Source organism: Lissotriton vulgaris, chromosome 3_1 (assembly GCF_964263255.1).
Source record: "Lissotriton vulgaris chromosome 3_1, aLisVul1.2, whole genome shotgun sequence".
Lineage (NCBI taxonomy): Eukaryota > Metazoa > Chordata > Amphibia > Caudata > Salamandridae > Lissotriton > Lissotriton vulgaris.
Genome location: NC_141689.1, coordinates 181,406,510 through 181,423,011, shown reverse-complemented (window position 1 = coordinate 181,423,011; position 16,502 = coordinate 181,406,510). Strand labels below are relative to the sequence as shown.

The window sequence follows — 16,502 nt, the reverse complement described above, 5'->3', positions numbered from 1 at the left end:
GCAGCACGGTCACCTTCTTCGCGTCACTGAGGTGAACGCGGCTGCAGCCATGGGAGGCAGCACGGTCACCTTCTGTGCGTCACGGAGATGAACGCGGCTGCGGCAATGGGAGGCAGCACGGTCACCTACTGTGCGTCACTGAGGTGAACGCGGCTGCGGACATGGGAGGCAGCACGGTCACCTTCTGTGCGTCACTGAGGTGAACGCGGCTGCGGCCATGGGAGGCAGCACGGTCACCTTCTTCGCGTCACTGAGGTGAAAGCGGCTGCGGCCATGAGCGGCAGCACGATCACCTTCTTCGCGTCACTGAGGTGAAAGCGAGTGCGGCCATGAGCGGCAGCACGGTCACCTTCTTCGCGTCACTGAGGTGAACGCGGCTGCGGCCATGGGAGGCAGCAGGGTCACCTTCTGTGCGTCACTGAGGTGAACGCGGCTGCGGCCCTGGGAGGCAGCACGGTCACCTTCTGTGCGTCACTGAGGTGAACGCGGCTGCGGCCATGGGAGGCAGCACGGTCACCTTCTTCGCGTCACTGAGGTGAACGCGGCTGCGGCCATGGGAGGCAGCACGGTCACCTTCTGTTAGGGTGACCAACCGTCCGTAAATGTCACGGACAGTCCGTAAATTGTACCTCACTTTCCGTTGTCCGTGAGGATCCTTTTAATGGACGCCGTTTGTCCGTAATTTTGGCCATCACAGGGAGCAGTACTGCTCCCTGTGAGAAGCCCCGAGCCCTTTGATGCTGGCGCCTCGCACTCCTCCTCGGAGCACTAGAGGAGCCCCACCCGCCCATTGTCACTCTGTATGGGGCGGATGATTGCCACATACAGAATGACAATGAGTGAGTCTGAAGTGTTTCCGCACGCGGTGGGCCTCCTCCTGCCTCGGTCTAGGGCAGCGCATTTTGTTAGAGGTAGATGGAAGGAATGTGCAAACACGCACAGGCTGCTACAGAATCCAGTTCATTCAAAGAAGCTGGTGAAAAAAGTTGAAAAGAAGGGGCCCGTGCTAGAGTTCTTTCAGTCTCATCATTTTAGCAAAGTGCAGTTTCAATATTATATTGAACAAAGCCATGATTGCTGCATTTTTATTTTATGGATCTAACAACCACTGACAAAGCCAATCCTTCTGGCTTGTTGTAGGTGTAACGTTACTTGTGTTATATATCTGGATACAATGATAGAAGAGGCAAAATACCAGTCGGGTGGCACACTATGCTAAGCACAGATATTTAGCTTAGTTGTTTTAAGCCCCGCCCTTAATTACATCAAACACCCCCTTTTGAGAGACGCCCCCCTTTTTTTTCATCCCGCTTAAAGCCCTGGAAACAACACCATATCACAGTCGCCTCAAGTCCTAGCACTGCATCATGCATGACTCATGCCTTCCACTTTTTCAGATTGCCTATGTGCAGGGGCATAGTGAACCCTCAGCCACTCCACCCCTTGCTTTAGGAACCACAGCAAGGGTGACATTTTTGATGGGCCTCTTCTGTCTGGAACTCTGCAGATGAAGGCTCAGCTTATAATTAATATGAAAAGGTTGGCGGATGGATGGATGGATGGATTGGTGAATGGATGATTGAAAAGGTGAATAGATGGATAATGGGCAAAAGGATGGATGGATGAGTGAAAGGGTGGATGATCGGTGAGTGAATGGGTGGATGGATGAGTGAAACGATGAATGAGTGATAGGGTCAATGGATGGATTCATGAGTTGATGAAGTGGGTGAATGGATGGAAGGAAGGATGGCTAAGTGAAAGGGTCGATGGAGAGAGAAAGGGAGGATGGATTGATGACTGAAAAGGTGAATGGGTGAAAGGATGAGTGACTGGATGGATGAGTAAGTGAAAGGATAGCTGGATGGGTGAAATGGTAAATGGCTAGATGGAAGAGTGAATGGATTAGTGTACGGATGGATAGGGTGAAACGGTGGAGGGATGGATGAGTGAAATGATGGCTGAAAAGATACACAATGGATAGGTTTGCAAATGGATGAATATGTTTGGATATTAATGGGATTACTTATATACTATTGCGCGACCTCCTTTGATGTGTCTGTAAAACCTAGCTTTTGTCCCGAAGATTTGTCCTGAATTTTGACCCCCTGTCCTGAATTTTTGTCCTGAATTTTGACCCTTTGTCCTGAATTTTTACACTCACCGTCCTGAATTTGCACACATGACAGTTGGTCACCCTACCTTCTGTGCCTCATTGAGGTGAAAGCGGCTGCGGCCATCAGAGGCAGCACTGTCACTTTCTTTGGTGGTAAGGAATAGCAATTGTCTAATCCTTGTTCAGCTTCAGCACTGTCCTTTTAGTAACATACGAGTAGAAAGTGTTTGAGGCTCTTATTTTCTTTGTGTCATTGAGGCGGACAGAGAAGGTGACTGAGGCCTGAACCACTGTCCTTTGGAGAGTACAGCACCCGAAAGGCTGTGACGCCTGTGCTGCCTCATATCTGCCACTTTCTGGTACTCAAAGGACTACAAAGTATTGCAGACCTGAACTGCTGCAATGCCACCACCTTCTTAAGACTTCCTGCAGAACCTTGGGCTTTGCCAGGTGTTAAAATTATCCTGGGGTAAATCTGTTAACAGATCTTGCTGTTATACCCTGGTGTGACTTCGGAATGTTCCATGACAAGGGTTTCAGCTCGGAATCGGTGATAATGTGAGGGATTTAAGTTACAGCAGCCAAATTCAGAACATTTTACCTCGATTCTAACTGGTGGTTGGCCATGTCAAACCGCATGGGGATAATAATATTACTGCAGAGTATGGATGTTTGGTCTCAGTATTACACACCAACAAACGTGCGCTATCCCACATTTTGCCCTGCTCTCAACACACATTCCTGTTAAATCCCGCTGAAATCTGCATGGGGAAACACGGGTTTAGTGCAATTTGCACTCTTACAGAGAGAATCCATAGGAACTCGAAAATGGCTGCACGCACTGTTTTTATCAGGTTTTGTATTCCTTAATGAAATAAAATTAGCATATTAGCAGCTCTCAACAAGTAATATCTGACGCTGTCTGTGCTAAAAATCAAAGCTAGGAGCCAGGGTTCATACGAGGACATCAGCTTTTAACACTAGAACACAGGGCGCAATGACCCCTTATTCATAACACACTTCTTCATGGGCTTTTGCCAATAAAGTATACCAAAACTAATTTATTAAAATCTCACTTTAAATAATTCATTATTTTGCTTTCAAACTGACACAGGGCAAATTATAGAATTATTATTCAAGCTGTTAGTCTGTGCTTAACGAGAGGTGAACTTGCTTGACAATACTCTTCGTATGATAAATAAAATATAACAGACCAGTCGCCTTATTTTATTGATCATTAAATTTGGAATTCCCATATACAAATCTTACCATAGGTTGACATCACACATATACATTATATATTTTAAAATATTTGGCAAAATACTGCACTATACCGACCCTGCAATTATGAAGTGAGTTTAACCTGCTGGGACTCAAAGCGTGACAAAAAAATCACTACCAACGTCAGCGTTGTTGTTTAAAAGGAGCCATCTTGAGGTCCCCACCATCCTCATAAATATTCTACTAGTCCAAAACAATTGCATCTTTTCAGTTTGGTTCTAAATTCCTCCTACCACAAAGCTTTTTGCAGATGGCATAATGTCAGAACCTCGGTATTATACTTTTTAAGGTACCGTTTAGTTCCTAGACCATGGACATATACTTAACATAGCACCGAAACAATACTAAGCATTTCTCGAGGAGACCTGGAGATGTGTGTTGATTTAGATGCAGCGCCATCACCACCAAATCTTCAATCTCCTGCATTTGAGGTGATTTTATCGTTTGTCCAATTCAGGTCGACCTTGCAATGTGGTTATTACCAAGTCACCCCACTGGCAATGGCCTGTGCTGTAGTGCTGGTGGTGGGCAGAGGATAAATAGGGTGGCTGTCGCTTCCCTAAATTCAAAGACATGAGTTTGGGGTAGCATGGTGTAGTGTCAAAGTAGTGGTGTGTGAAATCTATGCAATTTGCTTTAAAGCTATTCCATGAAATTTAAGCATAATCTTTGAAATTGGGCAAATGCAAATCAGTCATTTTGCCCTGTATTTTAGCTGGAAATGCATCCTCAAGTAAAGTGGTGCACAGATGTATTTTGCACTAAAAAAGTACCAGGAAAGGTACCATGAACAGCTGTCACTCGCATTCTATTGCTTCTGTGGTAAAATGTTATCATGAATAGTGCATCTTTTTACCATAATCGATGTGAAAGTGGCGTCATCTCAATATCGCTGAGGATAGCGTCCAGGCCATCTATTGGGAGAAGAGTTTGCGTGCAGATGGGAAACAGCGACAGATGTTATCTTATGTTATTAGTATCTTTAAAGCACAAACTGCTACCCAAAGGTGTCCTGGCACTATCTACAAACTCCCCTAGAGAGACCCGACATATGAGCCCCAGCTTAAATGCCAAAATGCCACGTTTTTAAGGCTTTCCTGAATGGCAATAGATCAGAGCAATTTCTAACATGGAGTGGGAGGGCATTCCATGCCTTGGCTACACCTGCTACAAAACTCCTACCTCCCCAGCTGACTTTTTTAGAGATGGGGACTGATCACACAGTGGCCGCACTTCCATTGTAAAGTGCAGTCCCTGTGACGAGACACGGCTGACTGAAGCATGCAGGGTTGATGGGATGGCATCGCACCTGGCAGGTTCCTCTTCCACTGGCGGCTTGGCTGGCTATCTTGGGGCACGACAAGAAATTCTGCCAGCACCCAGGCAGTTGTGCCTATATGAATGCAGTGGGTTTAAATCATCGCTTTGTTTGTTGCACACAGCAAGATATTTACTTCTGAGCTCACCCAGAAGCTTTTGCAAGCGATCAGCAGCAATGGAGAAGTGTGGCTCACTGGTTAGAGGAGGCAGACCTGGAAGATGAGGTCAGCCCGGGACCAGGGTTCAATTCCCGGCTCGGCGGGGTCTTGAGTCCTAAAATGTCCATGGACTCGACAATTCTCGCTCCGGTGCCTACTCGATTCATGGGTTCACACTCTGCGACTCTGGGCAATAGCTTGCTTAATCTCCACAACGGCCCCTCACGGCGGGATGCCTGGCTTTCACCTTGCCGATACCCTGCCGGGGTTATCTCACAGGGGAATACCAGGACGGGTTCCCTAAGCAAGCGCTTAGAAACCGCCCGGTGATTTGAGCTATATAAATTCCTGTACATTTACATTTACAATGGAGAGAACTGTCTCTGCATGGTTATCCTGATCAGGAAAATACTTTTGCTTGCTATAATCCATACTCGGATCGAACCAGATGGTAGATGTTTTTTTAATCAACATTAAGATGGCAGGTCAGATCCTAATACTGCGTTTGATATATATCTCTAATATGTTTAAGACAAATTTGTGGGCTAAATTTGCCAGGGTCTGTGCGGAGTTCTACAGAAGTACTGATTTAGAGAGACTGGAACATGGCACTGGACCCCGTTCTGGGCAGGACTGGCATGATCAATATGAACAATGAATAGGAGAGTCCTATGCAGAAAGATATTATAGCAAATCATGAACTCCTCGATGTCTGGCACCTCACAAACCCTACTAACCGGGATTTTTTGTCCCTCTCAGCAGTTCATGGCACTATGTTACAGACTGTCTACTGCAGAGAGATCTACTTTGCCAGACGGTATAGACAGAAATACTTCCAGGAATTATCACAGACCATTCTCAGATTCTCCTGGACCACTCACTTGGATATGTCCCACCCGTTGACAGAACTGTAATACCAGTAATATACCTATGTCCAGGTACAGTACACCAGATTACACTGAATGCTCCAAATAGAGTACAGAAAGAGGAAATGGGGGATTCTGTCTCCTTGGTACAACTCCTGCCGGCGGTACGGAAAGCAACATAGAGGAGACTGATAATTAGGGACTACACCTTTACAAAAAGAAAGCAAGTGGAGGAGCAATGGAAACTAGAACTGCATACAAAGTCCCTAACGCAGGAATACAATGCAAAACTCACACCACATCTTAGAAGAAAGTTTGAGGCAGAAAAACTAGCCTCAAATGCGCCACTTATCTCAGCAGCTGAAAGGGGTTTGCTAAAACTTAAACAGCCACTATGAACACTGTGAGAAGGCTGAGAGGTTACTCAATTTGCAGTTCTAGGTCACACTGTGCAACTGGATTCAAGCTACCCGGGCTGAAGAGGGGTGAAACCCCGAAACCGGTCCTAGGATGCTCGTTTCCGGTCCAGGGAGGACCTGGCTTAGCAGTTCGGGCTGGACTGTTCCCATGAGGCACAGGGTCAAGACAAATTTGCATATGGCCAGGTCTAAATTGGGGTGGCATGGTGAGCAGAGCAAAAGAATGATGGATTTAACCCAGATCTCTTGGCTGGGGGTGAATGTTTTGATTTGTTCTGCATTCCGTCCATCTATTGTGTGTCTTTAACAGTATCATAACACCATCCTGGTAAATCATGTCAGGAAGAGGAATTTGCTAACTTAGATAGAAGGCATCACAGACGCCCTTATGTCTTTTTAAGAGACATTCAACCTTGGAACAGTTACTCCAAGTTTTTTGGGAGGATTTTAATGAATGGTACCATTTGGCAAAAGTTAAGCAAAATGTTTATGCATACCTACAAACATATGAGCCTGGGGGTGTTAAATGCATTTAGCAAGCAAACCCTCACCCAACCCTTCAGCCTACAACACACACAACTCTAAATATACGTAAATGAAGATGGCCACTTACTTTTCTTATATAAAATCTTAATCCTCTCCCTTTTGCCAGCAATGTTTGCAAGTGTGTTCTGTATCCTCATCAAGCCATCTGCAATCTAGAAAAAGAACAGATAAAAAAAATCACTGCAGGAACCAATAAGAACTTGAAGAAGAAAACAAACTACAAGAGTCAACTATCCAAAATTGTTATTAAACATTGTGAGATTGTATTTGTAATAAAAGCTAAAATCTTTTTAAATACATCTCGACTACGGACACTAACATTTAAAACTTTTTATGTAAAAATGTCTAGCTTTTTTCTTATTAAAGCTATCAATTTACATTGCCTCTTGTTTTAAACTGATATGAAAGGCTGAGAGCCAAAGTGGTTTAATAATATAAAAGTATCTTTGTCACTGCACCCTATATTTCAAGAAAGGTGCTAATTGCTCATAAAAAGTACAACGAAACAGTACAATGGCCGGATGTTGTTTTTATTTGGCATTAAAAATGTGCACAATTGGAATGGCACCCATCATGCATTTGGTAGCCCATGGATGATTTTCAAACAGCTCTTTATTTTCAATCACAGACGAGAGTATAAGTAAGCTTATTCAGGTGTGCTGTCAGCTGGGTAAGGAATATGCCTTTGTTTGGTGGATTTGCCAGACTCAGTGGTTGCTGCTTTGCAGGGTAAGACCACAGGGCTGTACTAAGGTAGGGAGCTAGTGGAGGCCCTGGACGCCGGCTGGCTGCAAGTTCAGGCAGTGTAAGATGTGTGTTCATTAGAAATAACCAAAGACTTATATTAGCTACAGTGCATAGTAGGCTAAATGAACTCGCTTTGTTGGCTGCAGTCTGCCTTCGTGCGGAAACCTCTAGGAGTTATAGGATATAGGAAATGGCATCTTAAGCTGCTGAATTGAGCTAATGTTGACTGGAACAAACATATTAGGGGTGAGAAGTAATTGGAGACTGGGTCTACAGAAGGGTCAGAGGATCTAAAGTGAGCTCAGTGGTTACTGTAGAGGTAACTGCCAGACAAGGAAGTTATGAACTAAAAATATACATATACTTTTGTGTAAAGTTCAATCTTAAAAAGAATGTGAAGTCTGTGATTGAAAGAAAAAAAACACTTTTCTACCAAATAAGTCATGCTGGTTTACAACCAAACCGATGAAAGCAGGCGAGTCTAATTTGCCAAACTACTTTCTATCCAATTGCTTGTTTGGGATATATGATGTTAGCATGCATACTTTTAGCACGCATACCATTACCACGCATTTTTTACAACGCAGGTCATTTTACAACGAATACCTTTACAACGCCGATACTATTACAACGCATACCATTACAACGTAAACAACGTAAACATTATAGGTAAGTATATAATATTAATATATAATGTAAATAATAATTTAAAAAATATTTTATTCAATTATTTATTCTTTTATTATTAAATAATTTAATTAATAATATTAATTTTAATTTTATTATTTGTAAATATATATGTTAAAAATACCCATGTACCCCAAAACCCAAACCCAACCCTAAAACCTAAAAATACCCCTGTACCCCAAAACCCAAACCCAACCCTAAAACCTAAAAATACCCCTGTACCCCAAAACCCAAACCCAGCCCTGAAACCTAAAAATACCCCTGTACCCCAAAACCCAAACCCAACCCTGAAACCTAAAAATACCCCTGTACCCCAAACCCAACCCTGAAACCTAAAAATACCCCTGTACCCCAAAACCCAAACCCAACCCTAAAACCTAAAAATACCCCTGTACCCCAAAACCCAAACCCAACCCTAAAACCTAAAAATACCCCTGTACCCCAAAACCCAACCCAACCCTGAAACCTAAAAATACCCCTGTACCCCAAAACCCAAACCCAACCCTGAAACCTAAAAATACCCCTGTACCCCAAAACCCAACCCAACCCTGAAACCTAAAAATACCCCTGTACCCCAAAACCCAAACCCAACCCTGAAACCTAAAAATACCCCTGTACCCCAAAACCCAAACCCAGCCCTGAAACCTAAAAATACCCCTGTACCCCAAAACCCAAACCTAAAACCTAAAAATACCCCTGTACCCCAAAACCCAAACCCAGCCCTGAAACCTAAAAATACCCCTGTACCCCAAAACCCAAACCCAATCCTGAAACCTAAAAATACCCCTGTACCCCAAAACCCAAACCCAACACTGAAACCTAAAAATACCCCTGTACCCCAAAACCCAAACCTAAAACCTAAAAATAACCCTGTACCCCAAAACCCAAACCCAACCCTAAAACCTAAAAATACCCCTGTACCCCAAAACCCAAACCTAAAACCTAAAAATACCCCTGTACCCCAAAACCCAATCCCAACCCTGAACCTAAAAAGACCCCTGTACCCCATAACCCAATACCACTAATAAATGTTTTTAAAAAAAGATAAACTTACCTATACTTTTACTTACGTTGTAATGGTATGCGTTGTAATAGTATGTGCGTTGAAGTGTAATGCGTTGTAAAGGTATTCGTTGTAAAATGACCTGCGTTGTAAAAGTATGCGTGGTAATGGTATGCGTGGTAAAAGATGCGTGGTAACAGTTACATACCGCTTGTTTGTGTTTTATGCCCAGAAATGGCATTCCCAACTAGAAGTAAGCACAAGCTACACCAATAGGTCTCGTGTTTGAAACCTTTCGGCTTGGCAAATGATTCTAGCCAAGCTGTACAACAACCCTGATGCTGTGCAGCATGGCTTTAAAAAGGCAAAATAAGGTCTATGACATAAAACAACCAACAGTATCATTTTGCAGGCATGAGCACCAACCATGCGCATGCCTACAAAATGAAGGAAACATTTTTTTTGTTTGACAATCCGGGTTGGATTAGTAAAAAATAAAATGCTAGTCTGAGAAAGCAACAAAGAGGCAAGGGGGTGGGCGGAGAACTGTAGCCTGGGGAAGCAAGAGGAGGGGGGGGGGGCAATGCAACATGGAGGACACTGATTGGAGGAACTACAATTGATATCAAGTTCAATGTTGAACCCATGGCTGCAGCTACCTTATTTGGCTTATTTACTTTGGCTGCAGAATTCCGTAGAGAGAGTTCCCAGCCTTCTATGCAGAGCTATGAGCCTTGCAGGTCTTGGGAAAATTCTTGTAATTCCGTGACATCCCATCCAAATGGGTGGGGTAAAGGACACTCAATATGGCGTAATACAGACACGTTTTCTTTTTGCAATGTGCTGTGTCACCAAAAAGTCCCTAGAATAAAAGAAGCCTCTTTCCAAGTGTATAAGTTTGACTTCCATCTTCATAGTTTCCAGCAGTGTTTGCTTTTTTGCACTCACTGAGCAGGATACTGCTTACCCACTGTCTTCCAGGTCTTCCTAAGGGCAGCCTCTGTTTTGATATATCATGTGTTCTTAGAAAAAATAATTTTCAATGCTCTTCCTCAGTTTATCCACTATCGTCTTGCAGGAGCTATGTATCTAGTCACCACCCTATGGGACAGCGATCACATGAGAAATTGAACTCGGTCCGTAGGAGAGAGTGGTGCAAAATTCCCTATGCAAGGAGTCGTGTTGCTGAATATCTCTCGCTCTATATATATGTGGATATAGAGAAGAAAGTTAATCTGGGAGGAGGAGACGGAGGCCCATAAAGTAGTACCAGTACTGCCTCACTCTATGGTTCTGCACCCTTGGTACATCAGTCAGACCTAATGTGGATGTAAATGTAATCAATTTCAGTTGTTAGACCTTCATGTACCGATCCATTAAGTATGCAATTCAGCACCAGGTTCTTATCACGGGAATCCCATCTGCAGTCTAGAGCATATTGGGTATTATCTTGTATAAAGTGTCACTCTGCAAGCTCTGTAGGAGTTTTTTGTTTTAGTATTATAGCATCTATATAGTGCACATTCATACCTGAAAGGAACAAAGGGCTAGAAAGCAATACAGCTTGACTTCATACGTCTCGAATACACAATCAGGGGCGGGGGAAAGCCACGTCTTCAGCTTGCTACGGAAAGTCAAGAGATCGGAAGTTGAGTGTAGATAGCAAGGAGGGCGTTCCAGTGCAAAACCACCATATAATTAAAAGAGTGGCCTCTTATTTCTAGAGCTCTTAATTCGCCTACAGTGTACTAAAGCCTGACTAGCAGATTGCAGGGCATGCACTGGCTTATAAAAGACAACTCTTATCATGTAAATCCAATCTCAAAGTGCTTTGGTGCGCATAAAAAAGTAGCTTAAAAACAACTCTCTTAAGGACTGGTAACTAATCGGATGGAATTTGAACAGGTCGAAACTGAGCTCCTAGTGGGAAGATCGCAAAAAAAAACTTTCCGCAGACTTTTGAATCAATTGAAGGCAGATGAACAAATACTAAGCCATTCCAACACACAAGAATTTACCATAATCTAATCTACTAAAAAAAAAGGGCTTTTATAATACTCTTATGCCATGCAACACAAATCCACTGAGATATCCTGTGGAGGGTCCGTAAGAGACCAAAGGAACTCCCACAGACAGCATTCACCTGATCCTGCACAAAAAGAAAATCGATCAGGAAGCCCAAATTGTTAACCGCCCTTTTGGGCTAGGAGTGGGGACTAGCAGCGTGGGCCACCAAGGATGATTCCAGATGGTAAGCGTCTTTCCAAAGACCAGAATCTCACATCCACATTGCCACTTCCGAAAGACAATTAACTAAGCTTCCTTTTGATCCCTGTTTTCCTTTCAATGAAAATGATGTGTTGAGCATCATTAACATAGGTAGTGATCTGAAACCCCTCAGGCTTCAACAATACCCACCAGATGGGAAACAAACAATGAGGAAGGTGGGGCTCAGAGACGAGGACTGAAGAGCACCGCAGTTTGCCACCCTTGGCTAGGATTTAATAGGAGGCAGCTGTCCAGACTGAGATCTGTTGCTCAATTTTTTGCTGCTTTGTAGCAGTAAATGATGGAAATCGGTGTTGAATGCAGCAGATGGGTTCAGGAGAAAGTGGGCAACGATCTGCCATCATCAACCAGATGCTGTCGAATCACCCTATCAAGGTAGATTCTGTACTATTTTGGAGCACTCGTATGCTGCTATACAGCAGCATTGAGTGACCAGAGTACCCTTCACCTCAATGGCACTAATCTTCTTAGCAGTATGACCACTCATCTAGAACCCATCGTTAAAGCAGCACGTGCTACAGTCATGTAGATTCCACTTCCCAAAAGGTTGCAACGTGTCTCCATCAGAGGAGTCTCTTGGAGTAAAACCACATTATTGTCTGTGCCTCAGCAGCATTCTTCTGATTACCATTCTCTTAATTTTATTACCCTCCTCCGAATATCCCCCCTTACAAGTTTCTGTTGGCATGTTTTAATTCTGCCAACTATCTGCTGAACCTCTTATTAATTTCCAAGGTCCTTTGCTTGAAATTGTGGTTTCACAGGAGCTAGGATATCCATGACGGTAGAGTCACGGTCTGATGAATCATAGTGAATGCTCTTCATAACAGTGAAAGTTGATTTGATGCTTCCTTTGCAGATGTTTGATTCTCTATCGAGGGACACAAGAGAGAGCGTTGTGTCGTGGTAGGTTGGTTTATAAATCAGATTGGTTAGCTTAATAGCTGAATGAGAGCAGCCTGATTCAACAAGGCCTCGCTCTTTTGCTATATCTGGTTTTTTAAAACTTTGTTTGCACTATACTGCATATCCTGCGCACTTTGATAGAATAAGAGCAGCCTGATCTCACTAGGCGTCGCTCTTCTGTGATTTTTAATCGTTTTTAAACCTTTGACTGTACTAAATTGCATATCCTGCTCACCTCGCACGTTATTCTTACCTGCCTAATTCGTACTCTGGCTCCGAGGCCCCGGTCCAACGCGGCTTGTGCCGATTGCTTGGAGGGCTTACCGGAAGGCACAGAAAGTACACCACTTCCGGCAGATGCCGAAGGTAGCGCTCCAGTCTCTCGACTGCCCCAGTCTACAAAGGGCGGAGGGCAAGCGTAAGTGCAGCGGGCGCGCCGAAGGTGCGCCAAAGGCAAGCCCGTCAGCGCCCGTCCGCACCTGGCCCGCGCCCAGGGCCACAAACCCTGGTCCGTCGACCCCAGCTCCATCTTATACCTACCATCATCAGGCCCTCCTAGATCTACGCCCTACCATGACATGTCCAGATGGTACATACAATTTACTTGAACCCCTCTATCACCTTAAACCCTGTACTCACTGTGGTTTTAAACTAGAGGCCCCTCAACCAACTCAAGCTCTTACCCTGTCTCTTAAAATAAGTCCCAAGCATATCAAAGCCTCACTTATTAATGTGAGATCGTTGAGTAAGCACAAAGAGGAAATTGCTGATCTCATCAGTAGTGAACAACTGGATCTATTGTTTCTAATCAGGGCTTTAAGTGGCAGCGTTTTCAATATTATATACAAACCAGGCGCGCAACACCCATTGGACTCACCGGGCTTCAGCCCCCCCCTGCCCCCCCCCCACCCGTCATGTGTGGCAGCCCGGGATGAGACAGATCCCGGGCACACACAGAGCCGCACCTGAACGTTTTACAGGTCTTTAAAAGACCATTTGAATGTTAATTAGGCCTTGCAGTTGTTTCTCCCCTTGTTGGAGGACCTGCAGCTCCACTCTGCCTACTGATTAAAGGTTCAGCCCCCCCCCCCCCCCCCCGAAATTTTTTCTTAGCCCCCCCCCCCGAAATTTGGCTCTAGTTGCGCCTCTGATACAAACCATAGTTGCTGCTATTTATCTTATGCAGCTAACAACCACTGACAAAGCCAATAGTCCTGACTTGTCGTAGGTATGTTGCTACTTGTACCATATATCCAGGGCTTTCAGTGGGATGGTATCTGTTTACTCAATACAAGTCAATGTTAAAATTAAACCAATCCTATTCCAACTAAATCTATTTTTTTTTCCAAAAGTTACCGTTATATGCATTCACACATTTTGGCATGTGCGTTTTAACTGTTCTCACCTCGTCATCCCGCTGTTGCAGACTTAACTCCCACCACATCAGAAGGTGACATTACTGTAGTAGGCAGCACCCCCAGCAAGAGGGACCAACTGACAGAACCCCGCTCAAAGAAACGCTGAATCTATAAACCCGTCTCCTCTCGCTCCCCGGCAGCGATCACACAATGCAAATGGGGTTTAACAGCCCAGATCCCTCACTTAGTGAGTATGGTCTGGCAGGGACAAAAGCTATTCCTTTAATAAAGACGTGCCCTGTTGCTCTGCGCAGCCGCTAACTTACCTTACCACCACCCCGGCTTTCCCCGGGTATCCGCTCTCCGTAGAGTCGGCTTTCCACATCGGCCAGCCTGACCTGGAGCTTCGTTACATCCACACAGACGTCCATGATGTCAACACACGCCCTGAACAGCCGATGACATCCGAAACTCACGACACTTCCGGTGTGATCCTGCATCAATTGCGCTTGGTTCCCGGAAGAGATGGAAATGTCGCGGCCATCTTGGAATGGCACTATACCCAAAAACCATAATGCATTCATAAACACCATATTATATTTTTGCAAACAAGTACTTGCTTTTAATACAAATATGCGTCAACAGAAGCCAGTTTCACAAAATTATCGACAGGTCCTATCTCTTACGATGCATTTTTGAAGATAAAGAGGAAAGAAATGCAGAAAAGTTAGACAATTTTACCTTACACACTTGTCCACTCACAACCCTGGGCTCCTGCCCAGCTCACACAGCTACCTGTCACCTCTGCATACATACGCCAATCTCTGCTCCCCACACCCAGACAGACCCCTCTGTGCGCACATAGCTGACTGATCTTTCTGCTCACACAATATTCGCCTTCCGTCCCCGATACTGCTCCCCGCCCCTTCTGCTCATCTATTTATTTAATTTATGTTATGCGTTTTTATATAGCGCGGACTTTACCCGAAGGTGTCAGAGCGCTTCACAATAGGAACAGAACTGATACACGAGGGGAAAATTACAAGTGAATAAAATACAAAAACAAACGTTAAGTTACATGAGGCAAAAGTGACAATTGTTAGCAAACAAAATACAAGAGGTAGCAAACGTTGCTTTACAGGAGGAAAACGTGACATGTGTGCAGGTTACAAAAGCATACAAAGTACAAGTATATGTATAGTACTGCAATAAATGGCAGACACTCAAACACAAGAACAAACGTTACGTAGGCAATGGTGGCACTTGTGCAGGTATCTAAAGCAAACAAAATGTAAGAGGTAGCAAACAGTGTGTGACAAGAGAAAAGTGATGTGTGCATGTTACAAAATGCACACGTCACTGGTAGAAGGATAATACTGCAATAAATGGCAGAAAACACTGGGAAGGCACTTCCATAGTCATGGAGAAAAGGGTTCTCTATAATGAAAGATCTTCATTCAGATAATAGAGAGGGTGTGAATTAAATTTGGAAGTGTCTTTGAAGGAGGAGAACTTTGAGGTCAGTTTTGAAGGCCTGGGAGGTGGTCGTGGTACGGAGCTGAGGCAGAAGTGGTTCCAGATTCTCACTGCGTTGCCTGAAAAGGATTGGGCCCTCAATCTTTACTTCTTGAAAGTGGGAGGTTCAAGCAGTAAATGTTCCGCATTACTTGATGGTCTAAAGCCTCCAGAGAGTTTCAGTTTATTCGCCAGGTAGCGAGGAGAGGAGGAGTGCAAAGCTTTGTGAGTGATACAGGCAGTCTTGTAGATAGATCTTGCCTCGATGGGAAGCCAGCGGAGGGTGGATAACATGGGTGTGATGTGGTTGCTTCTTTTGGCACCATAAATGAAGCGAGCTGCTGAATGGAGAACAGATTTAAGGGGGGACAGGTGGGATTTGGGGAGGCCAGTGAGAAGAGAATTGCAGAAGTCCAGTCTGGAGAGGACCAGCAATTAGACCAGGGTTTTAAGGTCTTGCTCTGGAAAGAAGCGAAAAATTCCCCAAAGAATGCGCAGTTGGTATCGAGCAGACTTTGCAATGGAGTTGATGTGGGAGATTAGATTGAGTTTTTTGTCGAGTATGACACCCAGGGATTTTGCGCTGTCGACAATGATGGGTTTATTGTTAAGTAAATTCATCTGATCCATCCATGATTGAACCAGGGGAGGAGAAAGTGAGGAGGAGGAATTCAGTTTTGGAGGGATTCAGAATCAGTTGATGTGTTGACATCCACTTTTGAATGGAGTGCAGAGTAGAGTTTAGGATGGAGAGATCGTGAGTGGAGGCAACCTTGAGGTAGATTTGAGTGTAGTCTGCCTAGAGATGATAGTGGATCCCGGATTTACGTAGGAGATTTCCTAGTGGTTCTAAATGGAGATTGAACAATGTGGGTGCAAGTATAGAGCCTTGAGGAACACCTTGACCTACCGCCAAAGGAGATGAAAGACTGTTTGCTATTTTGATCATTTGGGATCTATCAGAGAGGAAGGAAGCAAACCATTTAAGCACAGTGCCCTCCATGCCCATTCTCTGTTGAAGAGTGTTGAGGAGAGTGTTGTGATTGACAGTGTCAAAGGCTGCAGAAAGGTCAAGGAGAATTAGAAGACAAGACCCCCCGAATCGAGTATCTGCAGTGCGTCATCAATCACTCACAGCAGGGCTGTATCAGTGCTGCAGTTTTGGATGAAGCCGGACTGAAAATTGTCAAGAAGATCATTGTCCTTGATATGACGAGAGAGTTGTTTTGCTACACATCTTTCTGTGATCTTCGCAAGAAAGGGTAGGTTAGTGATGGGGAGGAAGTTGTTGTGG

General features: G+C 44.4%; 1 protein-coding gene across 3 annotated transcripts in view; it reads right to left on the bottom strand.

Moving 5' to 3' along the window:
- Nucleotides 1-14,617, bottom strand: part of DCTN3 (dynactin subunit 3) — a 44,348-nt gene extending 29,731 nt beyond the window's left edge. The window contains exons 1-3 of one of the 3 annotated variants that reach the window (XM_086960273.1): nt 14,580-14,617; nt 14,020-14,249; nt 6,771-6,855 (exon numbers count right to left, since the gene is read on the bottom strand). In XM_086960273.1, the coding sequence (XP_086816399.1) occupies nt 6,771-6,855; nt 14,020-14,193 (259 nt within the window). In that variant the 5' untranslated portion in view covers nt 14,194-14,249; nt 14,580-14,617. Of the gene's footprint in view, nt 1-6,770; nt 6,856-14,019; nt 14,250-14,434 lie in introns of those variants that run through there. The other 2 variants (XM_086960275.1, XM_086960274.1) reach the window with 2 other exon arrangements.
- Between the last annotated feature and the right edge of the window lie 1,885 nt (nt 14,618-16,502).